The 21815-nt window shown below is 33.2% G+C and overlaps 1 protein-coding gene across 1 annotated transcript; it reads right to left on the bottom strand.

Annotated features, from left to right (window-relative positions):
* Positions 1–7635: 7635 nt before the first annotated feature.
* Positions 7636–18423, bottom strand: LOC142609798 (uncharacterized). Its single transcript, XM_075781521.1, has 5 exons — positions 17967–18423; positions 16706–16884; positions 10638–10998; positions 10313–10430; positions 7636–8235 (listed from the first exon to the last, which is right to left on the bottom strand). Exons 1-4 carry the CDS (start codon positions 18354–18356, stop codon positions 10350–10352), a joined length of 1011 nt encoding a protein of 336 aa, XP_075637636.1. The 5' UTR covers positions 18357–18423; the 3' UTR covers positions 7636–8235; positions 10313–10349.
* Positions 18424–21815: the final 3392 nt, after the last annotated feature.

Raw genomic sequence — 21815 nt, 5'->3', positions numbered from 1 at the left:
CATTACCCAATCAAACTCAAAATTTACCTACATCAAACTGTGTAAAATAATGTAAAAATACATAATTGCTACAATAGTTGTGTAAATTTACATTGATATTATTCATTTTGATTTTTTACTCTTTCTTTGTGTATCATGAGGGTGAAGGAATAAAGCAGAGGATGATTGTTGTGTGTTAAAAATCAAGAAAAATTAACATTTTAGCAAAATGTGGTGTAAAATAAATAATATGATATTAGATGTGTTGAAAAGTATGTAAAATAGAAAAAAAAAAGTTTTTATGTTAAAATAGATATAAATTTTTGTACATGCAAAATAACAAACTATAATTGACTGTATATCATTTTCACATAAATTCATAATTTTTTTTCCTATTATTTACCGTATAACATCCGAATGGTAGTACAAAATAAGTGGTTCTAATTTTTATTTATTTATAAAATTTCAACATATAGCATTCACTTCTTATAATTATATCTTTTATCATTAGACCAAAATATTAATTAATTTTTAAAATATATAAAATTTAAATTCTAAGTTTTTTATTCAACCATTAACATATTTACAACACTATATTTCCTTCACTCTCACCCACTAGCCACTTTCAGTTTTACTAATAAAAATTTATGTAAAGTAGACGGGGAATCCCTTTCCCTAGGGGGACCATATATAGTTGTCAAAGTTGGGGTTGGGCAGCAAGCGTTGACACACGCATGAACCAACCGACTGTATTGTACATTGTGCCTTCTTTAGCAAACTCTTTTCAGTCAAAAACTAATGTGCGCGTGCTTTTGTCTTCTTGGTATTACCACTGGATTGGTCTCATTTAATGAATACATATAAAAAAATGAAACAAAGAAAGAGAGAGAACTATAGCTACTGTCAGTAACATACAAAAACAAACGGTCCCTCTAACGAACCTTCTTCGATTTGGCTATTCATTGTCTTTTACATAAAAATAAAATTTACTACTAGTAAATTATTTTTGGTAATGTATAATGGGAAATGTTAACCAGCACCGCGTGGTGCTGGATAACGTTTTTTTTTTTTTTTTTTTGTGTTTCACTTAAAAAGAAGAAAAAAAATTATCAAAAAAATTGCTAAATAAAATTTAAAAAATTACCAAAAACTGAAAAATTGTCAAAAATTTAAAAAATTTCTCAAAATGTGTTGTTAACGGGCACCTTACGGTACCCGTTAACACAACCCTTGTATAATTGTATATAGCCTTTGTTTGGATGTGAAAAATAATAAATTGAGTTCATCTGATGCCACAAATTTATGCACAAATTTATACACAATTTTGTGCATAACTCGTCCATGTGGCAAGTTATGGTTGTCACTCTTCTACCAATCATAACTTACCACATGGGTAAGTTGTGCACAAAATTGTGTATAAATTTGTAACACCAGAATTTTTCTAATAAATTTTGTGGCATCAGATGGTATTGAATTAGGTACATCTGAAACATGAGGTTCATAAATGCTACTGAGAACTGGATTTAATGGAATCAGCATTTTGTTTTGAAGAAGTGGGGCCATGTTTGTTTGTTTTTTTTGGGATCAATTATGTTGGGGCAGTGTTTACAATGAATGATCATTCATCAACCAGGGTGTACTGCTTATACTGTTCAACAATTACTCTGATGTGGTTTGATTTCGTGACTTCGATGTGGTCCCTGCTAATCCTTCTTTAGCTTTCAATTTGTGATAAGTTTAGAGGAAATGTTTTTTTTTTTTTTTTTACAATATTTAAATATTTTCAAGTATTTAACTAATTATTTGAGTATATGCCATCCCACACATACTAGGACCTAGCTCTAAAATATTGATAAGAAACTTCAAACTCAAGATCTCATGAATATTATGAGATTCTAAGAATTATTTAGTCAACTCTTTAAAGTTAAAGAGAAAAATTTACAGATATGAATATTGGTTTATGAAATATTTTAAAAATTTTATATGAGAAAAAATAATAATAATTTTTTGACACCATTTTGTATTTCACATAAGAATAGTGTTAAAATATTCTTAAAATGATTTATTAATAATTGACTTAAGGGTTGTTGCTAATTATATCCTAAGTTTAAAACATAACATTTTTAATGTAGTAATTTTTTTTTAACAATTGACATGGCTAATAATTTGTTTATTATAGTAATAATGATGTTAGTAAAAAACGATTGTGAAAATTATTGTTCCTAACATTACTGCTTAACCTGTGTCCTATCACCTATGATGACATTTTTATTCTTTCCTGTTTATAATGTAAAAGGATGGTAACTTATTGTTGATAAATGATCATTTATCTGAGCCTATAAAAAATAAAAAATAAAAAATAAAAATCTGTTCACAAATAATTTTTTGACAACATGTCTGAGTCTGACCCATGGCAAAAGAGTGAGAATGCAAAGAGCTGGCTAAAATTACACAAAGGAAGTTGCTGTTTGAAATGAAATAAAGTTGGAACCTTAGAACATGCAAGGCATTTATCTTAAAATCTGACAAAAGTTAGAACCACAAGAAGTTGCGCAGTTGCACTTGTTTGAGCATTAAAATTGAGCTAGGATAGGACCACTAACCTTTTGAGCTTTTATTGCCATGGACCATGGTTTTTCAAAGAACTCTGCGAGTAAAACTTTTTCAACCTCCACCAGCGAAGTTCAGCACATGGGAGCTGAAGTGGCAAGCCTAAAACCCTGAGCTTGGAAATGTTAAATTATTAAATAGATTGAATCTATTTTAGAAGAGTCATATTAGTAGGTGTGTTTAGGGTAATTATTAATAAATTTTTTTAAGAAAGTTTTTTTTTATAGCACTTTTATTAGAAATTAAAAAAACTGTTAAAATATATATATTTTTCTTCTCATAAAATTTTTTCTAAAATGATTTATTAACAAATGCTTTTAGCGTATCTGTTAACTTGTTCCTCTACGAAAAACTGGTTTTTTTTTAAATAAATATTAAGGTGCTCGTTAACAACATGTTTATGTCTTTTTTTGTAGCTTTATGTTCTTCTTCTTCTTCTTTTTGCAGCTTTATGTCCTCTTTTTTTTCAGCTTCACAGAGAAAAAAAATTAAAATAAGTTATGGGGTCAATTTATGTCTTTTTCTTCCATTTATCCTATTTTTGTATTAGATAGAACTCACATTAATCCAACCTTAACAAGCACTAGACGATGCTTGTTAACATTTACCTATATAGAAAATTTAAAGTTTTGAAATCATGCATTATTGAATCTGTCAAATACAACGAGTGGTGTAAGAAAATTTTTTAGTGTATGTTTGGTTTGGTATGCAGTAATCTTTTAAAATTTTCAAGAATGATAAAACATTCTAACCTTTGATTTCAAATCAAATGTTTGCAAAATTTGCAAACTTAACTTATGAAAGTGAGAAGTTTGGATAAGTTGGAATTCTATTTGACATCATGTGAAAAATTTTAGGGTTTTCAAATTTTCTCTTTTAAACTATTTTAGCCATAGTTGTAGATCTCTTTTGTACGAGATATATATAATATTTTTTTGTAAAGCTGTTATGGACATTTAAAAGATGACATCATGACACCAAAAGGATAAAATTATTTTCTAAAAGTAAAGATGATTTATCTTTTTTTTTCCCCCTTCATCAGGAAAATGGAGGAAGCATGCGTAAATGTTGTTTGTAGTAAGCACTACACTAAAGAATTTAGCTTTAAGCAAATAATCATAATTAGGGTGTTATTGAATTTATTTGTTTTAGCTTAAGAATTAAGATCCCAGCTTATATCACATTATGCACAACTTTTAAAGTTCCACTATTTTTTAAATTATAATTGTACTTTTGAACAAAATAAATCAATAAGTTTGTTAAGTTTTAGACTCCTTAATACAATATGTTTAACTTAATATTAAGCCAAGTTGATTAACAAGTTTGTTAATTAAAACTAGGTTAAACAGATCTGTGTAAATTAAAAATATAATGCGAAAAGTAAAGAACACAAAGATCTGATGACCCAGGAAAACCTAACCGATAAAAAAACATGGGGAGAATTTAACCTAGCTATCCTCAAGGTAAAAAACAGATCCACTAAAAAAGAATTGAAGTTTGTACAATAAAACTTAGATCACTAACATCTTATTGCTATCTCGTGTAGAAAACTTACTACCACGACCACGTGACAGCTCCGAGTCCACAGACTACTTCTTTCCTTGATCTGCTGCAACCACAAATTCTCCTACTTATGACTTTGAGACTCCACTCAAAAGTTTCAGATCTTCTTTAAGTTCTTTAAGCAGAAACTGAAGCAATCATCAAGCTTTTGATACGAATGTTGATCTTGATAACCCTATGTGTGTGTATGAAGGTAAACACCTCTAAATTTCACAAAAGATTCACCACACAACACCAAAAATCCTCTAAAACGTAGCTAGAGTTTTTTCTTTTATATGTGAAGTAAAACATAAAACCCTACACGTCAAACGGGCTTGGGTTGAATTGGAAATTCTGCAGAAAATTAAATCTACATGACTTTCGATCGATCGAATTTAATTTTTGATCGATCGAACCTTGCAAATTTTGTCCAAAAATTTCTGCAATCACTCGATTCCAATTTTATAATTAAACATACTTTGAGCATGTCTAAACCTAGACTCTATGTTTTGATCAGCCAACACATTACATATTGAAGTTCTAAAACATTAAAGTTCATCCAAAGAAACTAATTGTATGCATTCATAAATTCTCTGATGCAAAGTCCCACTCAGATTACACGATAACAATAATGCACAACATATGGGAGTTCTCATGCCCAATTTTGTGGGACAATTTTTTTCTTTTTTCTTTATGGTATTTGTTTGTTCTAGCGAATGGTCTTCTTTTACTTTCTAATATTTGGTATGCTGTAAGACAAAAGCCAATGAAAAACGTATCTTATGATAGATCAATGAAAAACAAGCCAAAAAAAAAAACCTTCATTTCTTATTCCTTTATGCCCCCACTCCTTCGTTCCCTTTGTGTTGTCAACACAACCACCGCTGAAACTTTCATATCCGTCAACTTTATGGTCACACCATAACAACTGCCACCGCCTAATGTCCCCATCAGTACAGCACTAACTCTAACATCACAACCCAATGACCACTTACGTTGTCAACATCAAAAATTGATTGATATTTTAGTCTGATGATAAAGAATTATCATTATGAGCAGATAGTATAGATTGAAAGTTAAAACTCTCTAAAAAAAATAGTTTACTACCAAAATAAGAGATGCATTATATTCAATTACAGAAAAATTAACTGATGTCCTAAAGATACTTTTTTTAAAAAAATTATGAAAAAAGGAAAAACAACATTTTTTTGAGAAATACTACATGCATAATATTTTCGCAACAAATTTTAAGTGGCAGGTTATTATTGATTATTATTGTTAGAGCGAAAAAGTAGTCTTAGTGGTAAGTTCAAATTTAAATCAATAACAGCTAACCAACTATGATTTATTGTGAAAATATTATGAAAATATAGTGAACATAACACCCTTTCAAAAAAAAATTTGATAACTTTTTACATTATTCATAAAAGTGATATAAAAACTTTTTAAAAATTCAATTTGATTAATATCTCATAATCAGATGACTTGAGAGAGAGAGGAAAAAAGAAAAAAAAAAATCATAATTAATGACCTGACCATTCCACCACCAAATCAAAAATCAAAACAAACTTTGTCTCTCTTTTTATTTTTTACCGAAGAAAGTGCTCATGAGATTGCGTGCATTACTTTACTTCTTTTATTAAAGTTAAATGGACTTCACAACAAGGCCAACATTGCTTGTACAAAAGTTACCCATATATTACAATACACGCCTAAAATTATTGATGGATGGTCACAAATGGCTATTCACGGGTTGATTCGAGTTGAGTCATGGCTATTCGCGGATTAATTCGAGTCGAGTTTGGGTTCAATCTAGACTCGACCTAATCTTGTAAAGTGGCAGAACGAAGGACTTGTTATCGACCAAGAGCATCATTGGATTGAATCGAGTCGAATATTTCATGAGTAAAGTTGGTTTTAGTCAATACCGAGAGAGGCAATAGCAATTGAAAATTTTGATGAAGATCATGAGATCTCCACCAGATCTTGTTGAAGATCATGAGATCTTGGTCAAATCTTAGAAGGTGATGGATAGAGATTTGATTTTGGACGGCAAATAGGTTAGATCGGTTAAAATCAAGTTTTAAAGGGAAAGACTGTCAGTTGATTGAAATTCTATAAGCTTTAGTGGGCATTCGCTTATTGCCTAAGGTGTCATATTGGCCAGTAGTCCACTTAGGTCTGGTCGATTGTGTTGAGTGTGTTGGTTTGCGGGTCTAGGTGGACAACCCTAGGATAGTGTGGAGCATTTAAGAAGGTTTTATTTATTTATTTATAATAATGCGAAACTCCTAAAATATTTTCTTATTAATAATGTTTTTACTTTTAAATGAGATACTCTTCCCTCTTTATCTTGAGTTTGCAAACTAATAACTCATTTTTCTAATTTTTATTTTAAAATTTCTAACCATAATGAAATAATTACACACCATCCGTTTATGGTTTGAATAGGTTGCATTTTATCCAACTCATTCTTTTAAAAGTTATCACTTTAAGATTATTATGTAGTTGTACCACCACTTTATATCCATTTAAATAAAAAATTATCTCCACTTCTCAGGATTTAAATTATAACCCAATGATAATGACATTTTTTTTTTTGGTGGCACCACATATTTGCATTCAAACCTCACTTCCCTTCCCCCCCCCAAATCTAATGAAGGAATTGATGGATAGGTCATGACCAAAGAGCGATCGTGGCAACTTTGGTGAGCTTTGAATAGGTCTTGGTGGGTTTTTTCTCTAGTGTTATGGGGCTGCGGTTTTGAATTGCTGGCTCATGACAATTTTGGTTTTGGATTTGCATTTTGTAGGGTTGATTGATGGTTGCCACTTGCTAATGGTTTTGAGGTGGTTTGGTTGAGACGGATTTGATCGTCTTGGTTTGTGTTTATGGTGATTTGGGTCAAAGGAAAAGAAGGAGAAGACAATTTTGGAGGTTTAACTTTCTGAACAATGAGGAAATTTGAAAGTAAAATTAAGGAGTTGGTTTTGTTTTTATAAAATTTAAATTGTCGATACATGTTTTCCTAAATGAAATGCCTATTTGTGTTCATGGATATTTTAATTTGTAGAAAATTTGGAATTGTATTTTGATTTTTTCCTAAATGAAATGTCTATTTGTGTTCAAGGATATTTTAATTTATAGAAAATATGAAATTGTATTTTGATATTCTTACCATAGCCAATTTTCTTGGAAAACAAATTCGCATATGACAACGAAGACATCATTAAAATCCTATATCAAAATCCAAAAATAATTAAGAAACATGATTTCTCATATTTGTGCTCTTCAAATACCTATATTGCTTGATAATTGCTTTTTATTATTAAGAAAATACACTAATTAATTTTTAGTATAAGCAACGTTCAAGCCTTAAGAAGATTTTTTATTCAACAACAAGAGATTTTACCTTTAAAAAAAATTACCAATTGAACTAGTTAGAATTCACATATTTTATTGTATTATAAATTTAATCTGTGTGGGCAAAAGAATGCTTTTCAATTCATGAGCGAGTAAAATGCAACTAAATCCAAATAACGTGGTAACGTGTAATTATCCCAACTACAGTTCTCAACATCCTTTATATACTTCTATTGGTACATCATTAAGCCTCTACAGTTAAAATATAACAAAGTAGTCTGAACCACATAATGTGGCATTATCAGCAAGGCACCTTATCCAAAATATGTGTCTTCCAATCAGAGCGAGCCGTCATGCAGAGCACATCCCTTGGAGATTGGAAATAATAATAATAATAGAAATAAGACTGTTTAAACTTGGTGGCCCATCAAATCTGAGGCTCTAGTTGATATTAAAGTTAGGCATTTAATGCATGAAACAGATCTAGCAAAAGAGAAGCACCCACAAAACAATTACACCATTATTAAAAATCTCTTACCAAACGAGTCTTTTCAGAGCAACAAGATAAGTAATATCCGGCAGTCGGCAGAATTTTTCTTTCGAATTGGCCTCGGTTAGCTTTTCGTGAGAGAGAGTTGTCATTGGCGTGGCAGCCTTACTGCAATAGACAACAGATTTTGCTGTCTAGCTCAAACACAACCTTTAAACAAATGTTGATGCCATATTTACTGCTTGGTGCCCTAAAGATTTTCACAAAAAGAAGCATGTTAGGACCACTTCAAAAGCATGCTGTTCAGTCCATTATAAACATTGACACAACTGGAAAAACAATGAATTGTATTTACAGCAATGTTGTTGATAATATAAATTTTACTGCATGACCTTTACAAAATGAAGTAAATATTGTCTCTCCTTAGGATGATTATTAAAAGGTAAGTTTAGGAATCCTTTTGATGTATTTGAAATATCACTATTCACTAGCATCACTCTATGTAGCATCTTTAATATTTTCCCTGAGTCTAAAGTAAGAGTATGATGGTGAGGCCTAAAAACAATAATTGATGGCAATCAATGTTTCTAACACTTCAGTTGCTCGGCTTAAGAAGGCAACAACGATTCTCCCGGCACTAAACAAATAGTGCACAAATATGCATATGAGAGATCAACTGTCGTCTAGAGCTGGGAGAAAAGCATGCAGTAAAGGATTCAGATCCTCTAGAGTTCCTAGGGTACTCTACCAAGTAGAGTTCATTAAATCCTAACCACTCTTTAATGATTTAATGGTCTAGATTCTGCCATGTCAGCATTTCATTAACAATCATCTTAATTGTTTTGTTTACAACATTATTTTATTATTTTAAGAATATTATTAATGAAATGCTGACATGGCAGAATCTAAACCATTAAATCATTAAAGAGTGGTTAGGATTTAATGAACTCTACTTGGTAGAGTTCCTAGGAACTCTAGAGGATCTGAATCCTGCAGTAAAACCTTCTTAGAAGCTCAGAAAACAAAACTAGAACAAAAGGTCCAATCTTTATCAGGCTGGATTCCATCAATGTCCATTGGAAGAGAGAGGCCAAACCAAATGGCAAATGTCAACAATTGGCAAGTGAGAAAAGATAAATGGAGTCTTATATTCCACAGTTACTTGAGATGCACCCAATGCTAGTATACCACATATTAACTAGCATTCACTGCTTAATATTGGGATCTTTCTTGATTCTAAAATAGAATAATAAAACATTCAACTGCCTTGCCTAAACAATTATTGATAATTAACTCATCAGAAACTTCATCAAGATCACAAAATCCAGCATCCAATCAAGGATTTGGAGTTAGTAGGCCTTGCTCAATGTCTAGCTAGAGCAAAGAAAGCCAAAACAATGATGCAATGGACTTTGCCTCAGCCTGCCTTGGTAGCTTTTCATATGAGATTTCAGTATACTATCTATTTAGTACCATGTCAAGTTTTTTTCAACAGCTTGCAACTCTTTTTTACAAAAATTGTAAGTTTTTCCTAAACTATGCCTTCCAAAATGAATTCAACCAGAATTTACCTGCTTTAATAACCTGTGTAAGATTTTTCCTTTCCAGAAATAGCAAAAAATGAATTCTAACATTTGATTCCAGCATTATAAGGCAGACTCTTTAAGCATTGTAGATGACCCAAAAGCACATGTGCCGTGTGCTTAGACAGGAATATGACACACGAATTTTATGTGCGGGATCAAATATAACATTTTTGAATATTAATCCAGGAAAATGAATAAAGACAATGCTCCGCAAGAAAATCTATACCTCAAGCAGTGTGCCGTGAAACACTGAAACCTAGTTAAAAGCTGAAAAATCTGATATATAATCTATTTTTGGACTTTATTTTATCTAGGGGAAGTCAAGCTCAACCCCCATAGTGGAGGCGAATGCCCCAAAACGCCAAGAAGTGTGAAACTGTTTTCAGGAAAAATTACTTGAAATTTAAGCATGTGAAACTTTTAAGATGATTCTGATTTGACTGGTGATAAATCCTCACAATCATTTAGCATCTGTTGTAATTTCTTCTTTTTAATATATATATATATATATATATATATTGACACGATGAAGCACGTTATTGTATCAACTTGAAAAGTATAAGATTTAAGCAACTCATAGATGTTGACATAAGAAACCTCAATATTTAATCAACAACTCAGCTCAAATGCACTGCCTAATATATTACTTTTAACCTAATAGCAGGACACCACATTCTCTGTATATAAAAAGAAAGAAACATTAGTAAATGAGAATTATATCAAAAGGATTCATAAACTAACCTTGGAATGATCATCATGTGGAGAGACAATATTTACATCAGTTAGTCTCTGCAACAACATCATTGACATCTAAATCTACTAAGCTTTCCTTCCCAAATAGTGTGAATCCCACAGTTGCCTGCAAGAAGACAAATTTTCAAGAAAGAATATATTTCTGGATTCTGAAGAAGATTAGTAGAAAATGAGACACCAATGTTCTCTGAAAGACATTTTGTTCCATGTAAAGCATCAGTTGGACCTTGAAGATTCTTTAAATGGCATGCAGACAAATTTTCTGATGTTGAACACTTGAAGTCAAATGATTTGTGGGAAAAAAATGACATACCTTTCCAGTTTTGCGATTCACCTTCTTAAGGCTGCCTACAAATTCTGTAAAAGTGCCAGATACAACTCGAACGGTTGAACCTGGGACAAGGAGCTTATATTTCTTTGCTGTAGATGAACCGTTTCTGACAGAATCAGAAGCTTTCTTAGATATCCTTCTTGACTTGGACTCTGTAACTGATTGTGTATCATCATCGGGATCTAAATGAGTGTCAACACTGAGCATCCTAGAGTTGAGGTCTTCTCCTTTCTGTTCTTCCTCGAAAGCTCGGTCAGTTTTTTCTTGTTCCTCTTTTGCCTGTTTAAAGATCGCTTCCATGTCAACATCAGACACTGGCCTAGGTTTGTTGATCTGTTTTTTTCTGCGAATGTGAAAGGAACAGCTTCAAATTAGAAAGGCCGGAAATTAAACAATGAAAGATAGTATGAGAACAGAACATCTATAACATGGTTTTAAGATTTGAAATAGTTCAGTTTTAAAATTTGAGGTATTAGGGTTAAAAGAGAGATAACGGGAAAAGAAGAATTGAGAGAGGAATGGCGAAAATTCCCTGTCCCGTCTCACCCCAAGTGTGTATATATTTATTTATAAATATAATTAATATTTTTTATACATGTCCTATTTATAATTTACTTTACTATGAATATTCTACTACCATTTCCTAAACACACTTGTCTATTCCTTTCTTAGCACCCTCATCATTGCCCCTCCTCTTCTCTCTCATATCTAGGAATGCTAAACTACTTCCATGCCCCATGCAGGTTTTCCCCACCTTGAAGAGTGGAGGGGGCACCCATGATCCAACCCCACCCCGTTACCGCCCCCCAAGAGAGAGAGAGAGATTTGTGAAAAGGTATAGGGCTGCATTAACCAGTCCTTCATCTTCCTTTAGGGCTTATGGCATGATTACAAGACTTTTGTTATGCTAATGTAAAAAATAACACTCCCCCTCAAACTGGAGCATATAGATCAAACATGCCCAGCTTGAAAGACAATCTTTGAAAGGAGGCATGATTTATCTACTGTATGACAATATCATCTAAAACCTGTCTCAGACAGAGAACGACAACTAGTCCTGTCAACATTACTAAAACTTGTCACAGACAATGAAGTAAAGGGCTTGTATAATTACACTCCCCGTGATCAGGAGCAACCTTCAGATGACACAAAATACAGCAAATAGTTTCGAAGTTAGGTTGATGGGCAGCATGCATATACTGACTAACCAACACCAACAAAATATGTTAGGACAAGTAACAGTAAGTTAACTTGACTTCGCAACTATTTGTCGGCACTGACTAATGCCATGAAACAGATCATCTTGCTCACCATCCACAAGAATATCAACAGGTTGAGCACCTAAGAGACTAGTCTATCATAACAGATCAAGAACATATTCCCGCTAAGCCAAAAATATGCCCTGAGAAAAACAAGCAACTCCAATCTTGAGTAAATAATGAAGAACACCTAGGTCTTTTGTATGGAATTGCTTAGCCAAATAGCTTTTCAAATCAACAAACTTGTGGAGTCACTTCCAAAGATAATATCATTCACATAAGCAATCATGACAATAATACCAATGGTGGGGTGACAAACAAAGACAGATTGAATAGAAGTATAACACTGGAATCCATACCCAAGTACAATAGCACTGAATTGATCCAACCATACACAATGATATTGCTTCAGACCATACAAGGCCTTTTGCTATTGACAGACAAGGTGTTCACCATTGGCAACAACATATCCAGAGGACTAGTCCATATACGCTAATATCAAGTTGATATAAAGGCCAAGAATGACTAACTGAATCATAAAGCAGGATTTGAAGAGAATTGAGACGTGCCACAGGAAAGGTCTCTAGATAATCAACACCATATATGTATATATGTGTGTATACCCCTTGGCTACCAAGTGTGCCTTAAAATGCTTAACAGAACCATTTGGGAGGCACTTAACAGTGCAGACCCAACAACAAAAAACCATTTATTTCGTAAGGGGAAGAGCAGTGAACTCCACTGTCAAATTCTTGTGAAGACTAAAGATCACCCATTTCCTCATCCATACTGTTTCCATTCAGTCGAAGACAAAGTCTGCTTATAAGATGAGGGAACAGAGATAAAGGATATGGTACAAGCAAATGAATGCAGACAAGGTGAAAGCACAGTTATAGGACAGAAAATAAGCAATAGGGTGTTGAGTACAAGAACATTTATCTCGTCATAAATAAATCATCAGTTTCTGAAAGAGGGGATAGAGTAGGAACCTCAGAAGAAGATGTAGTGGCCCTTATAAGAAATTGGTCTATCTCAAGATTGCTGATAAAATCTGACTAATTATTAGATCAAAAGAAAAATTCTGACTAGGTGAAGAAAATAAGGACATGGACTCAGAAAAGGTTAGATCAACACTCACAAAGTATATGCAGGACTAAGGAGTGTAACAATTATACCCTTCTGAGTATGAGAGTAGCCAGAGTACATACTTTATCTTGGCAAAATCAAGGGCATGAACAAAGGCAATACCTAAACATACAAAGAGTAAGCAGAAAAGGAGGACAATTAGAATATAAAAAGTATGGAGACTTATGACTTAGGACAATGGAAGGCATGCAATTAAAAAGATGGCATGCAGTAAGAACATTAGCCCAAAAGTGTTTCAACATATGCATATTGAAAAACAAGATGCGTGCAACATCCAACAAATGACAATGCTTTTATTCAACACTATTTTGCTAAAAGGTGTAATCACAACTAGTTTGATGAATAACACCATGATTAGCACAAAAGGAATTCATTACAAACTAAATATATTCTATTGCATTATCAGAGTGTAGAATCTTTTTTTTGATAGGTAATAAGGATATTATTAAAACAAACTGAAAAAAAAAGGAGAGCCAATACAAGGTGTTCATGATGGTGAACACAAGGAGAAGCAACAAACAAACAAATAATAACAAAGAACAAGAAAAAACTTAAAGTGTAAAACTAAAGTCTTTTGGCATAGAGCTTGTAATTGAACCAAGGAGACAAAAGTCTTTTGTAATCAAATAAAGTCTTCATCATTGTAGCTCTTCATCTTGCCAACACCTTAATGAGCTTACTAAATGGAACAAAGATTTCATTATGAATTTAGAAACAATATGAGATAACTCAAACATTCCTTTCATAAAAAGCAATTGTGTCAACAAATATATTAAAGTAAAAAATTCATTCAAAGAACAAGAATGAGAAGGTCCCAATATAATTGCACGAATTACATCAAAGGACTCAGATTAGTGACTATGACTATTACTCAAAAAGGTACTACAGTAATACTTTCCTTTCTGACATGCTTCTCATTCTAGACTAGACACATGACTCAATGTAGGAATGGCAAGCTTGACTTTGGCCAAGAAAGGGTGTCTTAAACAAAAATATCACAAAAGTAAAGATACAGTAGCACTTAGTGGAAAGGGTGAATGAGAAAGAGCCATTAGGATCTAGATAGTACAGTTCATCCTCATGCTCTAAACCAATTATCTTCTGCATCTTAAAGTCTTAATAGACACAAGAAATGGGATAAAACATTATAGAAAATTGTAAGGCTTTCATCAATTGACTATAGAAAGTATATTAAAAGGGTAATCAGGACCATAAAGACAAGATGTTAAAGATAACAAGTTAGTAGGATGAAAAACACCTTCCTGAAGGTTATGCCAAGAAGGTTTTTTTTTTTTTTTTTTTGTGTGGATAATTTGATAGTTGGGGGAGGGGGGATTTGACTTTAGATGTCTCCATTAGAAATACTAGAAGGTGCCAGATGAGTTACAAGACTCTTGGACAACAACATTTATTAGGTAATATGAACTCACGTAGATCAGAGTCTAAACCAAATAACAAGAAAGCAGTCATAAATTCCTCCCAAGGTCTCATTTATTGCTCCAAATCAGTAGTAAAAGATCAAAACATTCTTAAGATTACTATGATTCTTAGACAATAGTTTATCAGATTGCTTAGTGATAAATTTTTTGTCATGTCTCATAAACTCAAGAAACATTACTATGATGCAAAAATGAAAAGAAAAATCTACAATAGACTCAAATCTTCTTAAAAGAGTCACAAATTTACTGTAGCAGAAATATGAGGTTCTATGCTATACCACAATCATCCCAAAATAACTGAATCCTCACTCATCTAGTACCTACAAGCTAAATCTTCTAGTTAGGCAGGTTATTAATCAATTATTTCAATATTTGTTTCCCCCACACAAAGGTTTTCATAGCATGTATCCAATTCAAATAATTTCATTAACCAATATCATCATCCTTGACTTGTGATGTTTTCCTCTAAGCCATGACAACAAATTTTTCTTCAATCGTGTTAAACACAACTAAATTGAGGTAGAACATTAATGAAATTCAGCAAGCTATTAGTCATTCAACTAAACTAGATCAACCCCAAATAAAAGAGGAAAGCAACCAAATTCCAGCACACGCATTATCCCAATTCAGGGGGAAAAAAAAGGAAAAAGAAAAAGCTTCACAAATTAACTAACATCCCCATAGAGTAAAATTGCAACAACCCTTCAGAAATTACGGTCTTCAAGGCTGGCCAAACTTCCTAAAGACATACAACAAGCCAACAAAGAAAAAACAAAAAAAACCCTCTAGAATAAGAATAAGTGAAGTGCCGAAACTCCCAAATTCCACAAAATTATCCACCAAACTCCACAAATCAGCAAACAACCATCACTCAATCCTTCTTAAGTCTTATTTGGCCCCCATGGTAAACACAAGCAACAAAACCAGCAAGCAAGCTCCAAAACAATGTATTAACAAAAATAGTGCTGCAGATAAAGAAAAAGGATAATAAAAAACTCACATAAGATGATTTCAAAAAAATTTGGAAAAATAAATCATAATTACCAATGAAGGCTGGTAACTTAGATCATGTGGCTGCTATAATCTGTTAACCATGTCGGTATTGATGTTAGCATAGGAATGCTGACATAAGCACACCGCAATCCTATGTAGATGACCTCTAGATTGTCCTAATGGATTTTAGGGTTGGATTGGTACCCTCTAATACCAAGTTGAGTTGAGATGTTAGTGTTTAAAGAAAGAAAAGGAGGAAAGAAGAATTGAGAGAGGGAAATAGAGAGAGAGAGAGAGAGAGAGAGAGAGAGAGAGATTTGAAAAAAGTCCTAGAATTGCATCAATCTGTCTCTCACCTTAGCAAATATTTATATTAGGATTTATGACATGATTACAAGAATACCTGTTTCTTAATGTAAAATAACACACGCACACATATACTCCATATAACAAGAAGTAACTCCAGCAAAAATCAACAGACAAAGTGTTGTAGTTCTCATATCTATCTGGGGACTCACAAAGACCAATAAACCAGAAACTTGACCAAACATTTACATGTTATCCCCTTTCACTAGAACATAAGCCTATATATCCCAGTTCACATATTGACAAGGAACTCCTTCAGAAAGGTACCCCAAGTCCCCTCAGATTATTTCTTTTTCAAATTTAAGTAGAGTCAGCATTCACAATATGGATTTGAAATCTTCCAATATCACGTACAAGTCCACCATGCCATGAAACCTGCAATCCAAGTGATACCTAGTGACCTACATAGGGTTTAATTCAGATAATTACGAGTAGTTGACAAATCTTTCTTAGTCTTTTCAAAGTTCCATCTTTGCATTAAAGCTCAATATGGTGTGTTTTTCACCATGATGTTTACATTTTCTTTCAAATGAGTGCTTTCCATTCATTACATTTTTTACAGTGTGCAGCATGATTTCAGATTACATTATATTTTTGCTTCAAATTGCAAACAACTGGTCTGAACTAAGCATTCAAGTACAAAAAGGACAAATACTCATGTATATCTGACCTTGGAACCAACAAAGCCTCCAACTCCTTTGTTACATTTTCTTTCAAATGAGTACTTCCCATTCATTTCATTTTTTACAGTGTGCAGCATGATTTCAGATTACATTATATTTTTGTTTCAAATTGCAAACAACTGGTTTGGACTAAGCATTCAAGTACAAAAAGAACAAATACTCACGTATTTCCGACCTTGGAACCAACAAAGCCTCCAACTCCTTCACATTCTCTTATGAAGTCATGTATCTCTCTATTCAATACACATCTTAAAAAAACACACCCAGGAAATAGGGGCTTTGGTTTAATCGAGCAAGTACCATTCTTCAACTTCCTCTTCACATTGACAGCTGCAGTATAGACCTGAAAGCAAACACTACGAGGTTGCAAATCTATGTATTTTTTGATTTCTCATCCACCCATTGTTTACTATCTTAAACTTGCAGCTTCCAAAGACTAATTTAAAACAAATAGAGTGTGCGCAAGAAACAGTGCAAACAGCCAAACTTGAAATATATATATATATGCATACAAACACACTGTCCCAATGTTAGTGAAGAAATTAAGTAGTCAAAATTTCATTGATCTTCCATGGTTATTATATTTGAACTTAGGCTTCAAATTTGAATTTATTATGGTTTTACAGATATGCCCATAAATCACTGTTAAATACTACATGCATCTTAATTATGTAATCCCCGCTGAAGTTTCATCCTATCTAGGTGTCTACACAACCCCTTAAGGCACTGTTATGTGTTAGTGCCAATGCAAACCATTAATAATATCGCCACAGTAAGTTCTTATCAGAATATTTCTTGATTTCCTTTCCCGCTATATTTACAAGTTTACAAAACAAGCCTTCCCAGGAAGCACATTAGTTGAGCAGCATACATAGCAATATAGCATCATAACACGGATCACTATACACTTTACTGAATTATCGTTCAAATTCCGGTTCACTTTTTATGTGAACAGTGATAAATTACCAATTGTCCAAAAGCATAAAGTTAATGAATTTAATCATTTCATCTAATACTCCTCTCCACGTTCGGGCCTAAACTACCATTATTAAATGAGGCCCACCACGTGATATTTTTTTTAAATGAGATATAAGATGGAGACAAGGTTGAACCTAAAATCTCCTCCTCTGATAAATTACAGATGGTCCAAAAGCTTAAGTGATTATGAAATAGTAAATTTAACCATTTAATCTAACAAACAGAACACCGCATTATCTATTGCCAGATTAGGCCATTGAATAATTCAGAAATGCTCCTATACAGTCTAGTTAGTAATTAGCTCATAGATAAAAGCATGAAAAATAAAAATTTAGTTTCATTCCAATGCAAACAAACCCATCCAGCTGGTTTCAAATGCATTTCCAGGAACCCAGTAAACTGAAAGTGGGAATTCAATTTCAAAGCGTAGTAGAACGTTAAACACACCTGAAAGTCAATTTCAGGGAAGTTTCTAGCGAGTAAGCGAGCGAGGAGTTCGGCGGTGTCCACGGTTCTAATACGGCCTACCCGAACGACCCACCATTGGGGACCCAACTTGGCAAGAGTATCGAGGTTGAGCTCTTCAGTCCAAGTGGCGAACCTCTTCTTGGGCTTCTTGATGAGTCTCTCCTCCACTTGTTCTCTCCAGTTGGTGCTGTTGCTCGCTCTTCTCTCGTTCCTAAGCTGCCTTCTTTCCCTGGCGCTGAGTTCCTGTTCCTGCTGCTGCTGCTGGGTGTTGTTGGCGGAGATTATGAGTCTGGTTCTGGGGATAGAAGACAGGGGAATGGAGGAGGAGAGTAGGCAATGACTCCGCCATTGCACAAGTCCTTGATTCATCTTCTACACACTACGGTCGTGGTGGATAGTTCTGTTCTGATTCCCACACAGTTTTCGAAGTTTTGGTTGAGATATTGGGATATGGACCAGATTAAAGATTACCAATGGGCCATTGTTAATGATGGACTCCTTGTTAACGTTGGGCCTATTTGCTTAATCTCTCAACTATTTGCTTAACATATATATTTTTCACTATTTTTTTAAGAACCCTAAAAGTATAATGATAAAAGATATAAATATATATATTTTTCCATTCTTACTATGTATGGGGTTTAGATTTGACATATATTATGAAGGGTTTTATGAAAAAGTGAAAAAGTGATTAACCTTTTTGATAATTTTTTCAATTTCTTATAAAAAATTTTATAAAATAGTTTATTAATGTATATCTTAAAAGCACACATTAATCGGAGCCTATTATGAATTACTTTCAATTAGGATCATTCCATAAATATTTTTAGCATGCAAGGACGACATTAAAAAAAAAATGTTATACAGTACTAACAATTCATGATGATAAAGTCATTTTGTTTCGCTCCACCCAAATTTTATGGATTTTCTCTATTTGAAATGATATATAGGTTTTCTCTATTTGAATACAAATGATACAGTGATGAAGAGAAATCTCTATCTCCCATCCTAATTAATTACAAAAAATGTCCATTTTTTTTAATAGTTACAAATTTACATTTAGTGTTCAAATTTTGTTTTATATCGGGCATTACTGTTTAGTTGTTGGCATCCCATTTTGCATCCTGCATTTAACCTGACAAAAGGGTAATTTTACTTTAGAAATATGTATCTTAATTCTGGTCATTAGATTCTTAATCTCATTTTGCCAAAATGATATTGATATTGTAATGATCAAATCGACTGGCATAAGTCCTAACCAGACCATCAAATTAAAAGTTATCATCAAATCAAGTTTAAATTGCCAAAATGCACTATTACAAATTGAGTTCGACTATATGTGATTATGAACAATTAATTCCAATTGATTATAATTATAATCAATTTGAGATTAATGACGTGTCATAATTTGATTGGCTAGGACTACATTTTGAATCTGTGAATAAGGTTAATTTTCCAAGAAACTAGACATCCGAGACTTCACTTCGAGCACAAGAACAAGACAATTCCGATCATAATTGAGTAAGATATGATTTTTTTGAAGTTGGATATACAAGTTGTTACACTAGTTACGAGAAAACCGAATTTTGCTTGCTCTTCACTCCAACCAATTTTTACATTTAATGCACCAGATTTCCCCAAAGGCTAAAATAAAGTCTAGGTTCATGATTCTTTGTCAACCCTCATTAAATGACATTCCATTCATATTTTCTCCACCACTGCTATATGAACCCCCCCTCTCCTCCATTCTAAGACAAAAACCCTCATCTCTTCTCCTTTCTTGAGTTCTAGTGAAGTATAGTAGTTTTGTCATATCTTGATCTTCCTGAGACTTAAGGTATTGAGTGAGACTCACTCTCCCTCTCCTATCTCTTCTTTTCCTCCACCTTTTGAACCTCCACCAACAGTCTCCTCCTCCACCGTATGGATCTTGCATGAATGTATAATCTTTTTCCCCAACTTGTTTTTTGTGTTGCCATGATGAGAATTTAAGATTAAAGCATGATAGTAATTATTTAAATTCCCTTGAATATGTTTGAATGTTCTTATGTGTTTTTCACATGGTCTTGGTTGTCCATCACATGTTTATGCATAACACCAGTTTTGATCTTAAACCCACGTCAAAAACATAAAAAAGATGTTTGTTTCATAATTCTTTCAAATCCTTGAATCTAGGATATCACCATCCATACACATGCACATAAATTGAATTAGGGTTTGTTTCAATCAAAATGCAATGCTTAATAAATTGAATTAGAATTTATCACATGCACATACATTAAATTCAACATGCAAATTGATTGATATATTGGATGATATGATATAAATGTTGGTTACAATAGTCTAGAAAACCGGTTTCACCGGGCAAGGTGGGTGCCTAACACCTTCCCATCTTGTAACATAGCCTCTGAACTTAGATCAAGGGTTAGTAGATCAAGTATTTATCCATGTAATTTTCAATTTCTAGATTGTAACTAGGAAACAAAGCCATGTAATTTCCTATGATCAATGTACATTCATTTGCAAATTAATAAAATGAAGAATTTTTCAATTATGATTTTCTTATTTATTCTAACAATTAAATAAGTGACGACTTCATTGTAAAACACTTAATCTAAAGGGGGAAAAATATAATCAGTCTAACCTCCATTTTGAGAGGCAATAACACGACCCCATCCATTTACGTGGGTTTGGCCTAACACCACAAAAAAGAAGAAGCCAATGGCACGGTCTCTCACAATAGCGACTCCACTGGGGATATTGTGGGCTAAGCTTCAATTAAATTATGGTGGTCAACTATGTCATTGTTTGTTTATTGTTTTTTGCATATAATATGTCTAATGTGTCATTATATTGCATGTCATGCATCATTTGCTTGAATGAAATTTATTTTATTTATGTGCTAGCCCAGAAGCCCGATAGTATTAACCATGAATTGTGGTCTTCTTGAGACTCACATACCCAGCAGTGAACCTACCACCCACCATGACAAGGATCATCATGGTTATACCATGATGTTTCATAGGGACAAAATATACCGTTCGAACCAACACAGTGCTCTTGGTGTCATAAGTTGGGAGGTACGACGTCCTAACTTATGGGGACCTTTAACCTACCTTCTACCCATGTTGCAATGACCCATAGAACCTACCTTTAGGTCAATCCATGTAAATTGCATTGCATTATGCATGTGTTTGGTCGTTGTTTGAATCATGACGAGCCCAATTCCAATGCTTGAGCTCATCATAGTTGTTTGAACCTTGGCATGGAAGCCCAAATTTGTTTCTTGAATGAGTCAAAGCCCAACACTTGAGTCTATCAAAGGTGTATATGCATGATCAACATCAAAGGCCAAAAGCTCACCAGATGCATGCCTTCCAAGTGTAAGGTCAAACCATTTCAAGCAAATACCAAAAGATCATAATCAAGGTTCAAGCCTTCTAAGTGCAAGCCCAAGCCATTTCATCATAATCAAGGTTCAAGCATCCTAAATGGACCAAGAAGAAGCAATTGGCCCAACTTTGCCTCACTTCACATTAGTTTTGCAATATCATGGTTAAGCTTAAAGTTTGTTTGTTTGTTTATTCCATGTTTTGATATTTCTTTGAATTCAAAAATTTTATGTAGCATTTAATGTGCTTTGTTCGCGCATGTATATTTAAAAAAAAAAAACCAAAAAAATTCAAAAAAAAATTCAATATTTCCAAATCTTTCCCAAAAAAAGAGAAAAAATTTCAAATGAAAAAAGTCTTTGGACTAAGGGCATTAGGCCCTTGAGTCATTTAAAAAAAGTCATTGGACTTCCTAGTGACTTTTTCAAAAAGACCC

This window comes from Castanea sativa, chromosome 9 (genome assembly GCF_040712315.1).
Source record: "Castanea sativa cultivar Marrone di Chiusa Pesio chromosome 9, ASM4071231v1".
Taxonomy (NCBI): domain Eukaryota; kingdom Viridiplantae; phylum Streptophyta; class Magnoliopsida; order Fagales; family Fagaceae; genus Castanea; species Castanea sativa.
This window is presented reverse-complemented; position numbering and strand designations above follow the sequence as displayed.

Bases quoted from the DNA above. Each gene is read 5' to 3' on its own strand.
- LOC142609798 (XM_075781521.1), bottom strand. From the start codon at position 18,356: ATGAATCAAGGACTTGTGCAATGGCGGAGTCATTGCCTACTCTCCTCC. The intron at 16,885-17,966 runs GTGTGTTTAACG...GTTTGCTTTCAG, and splicing joins TCCCTGAAATTGACTTTCAG to GTCTATACTGCAGCTGTCAA. The intron at 10,999-16,705 runs GTGAGTATTTGT...TCACATTCGCAG, and splicing joins GGTTCCAAGGTCGGAAATAC to AAAAAAACAGATCAACAAAC.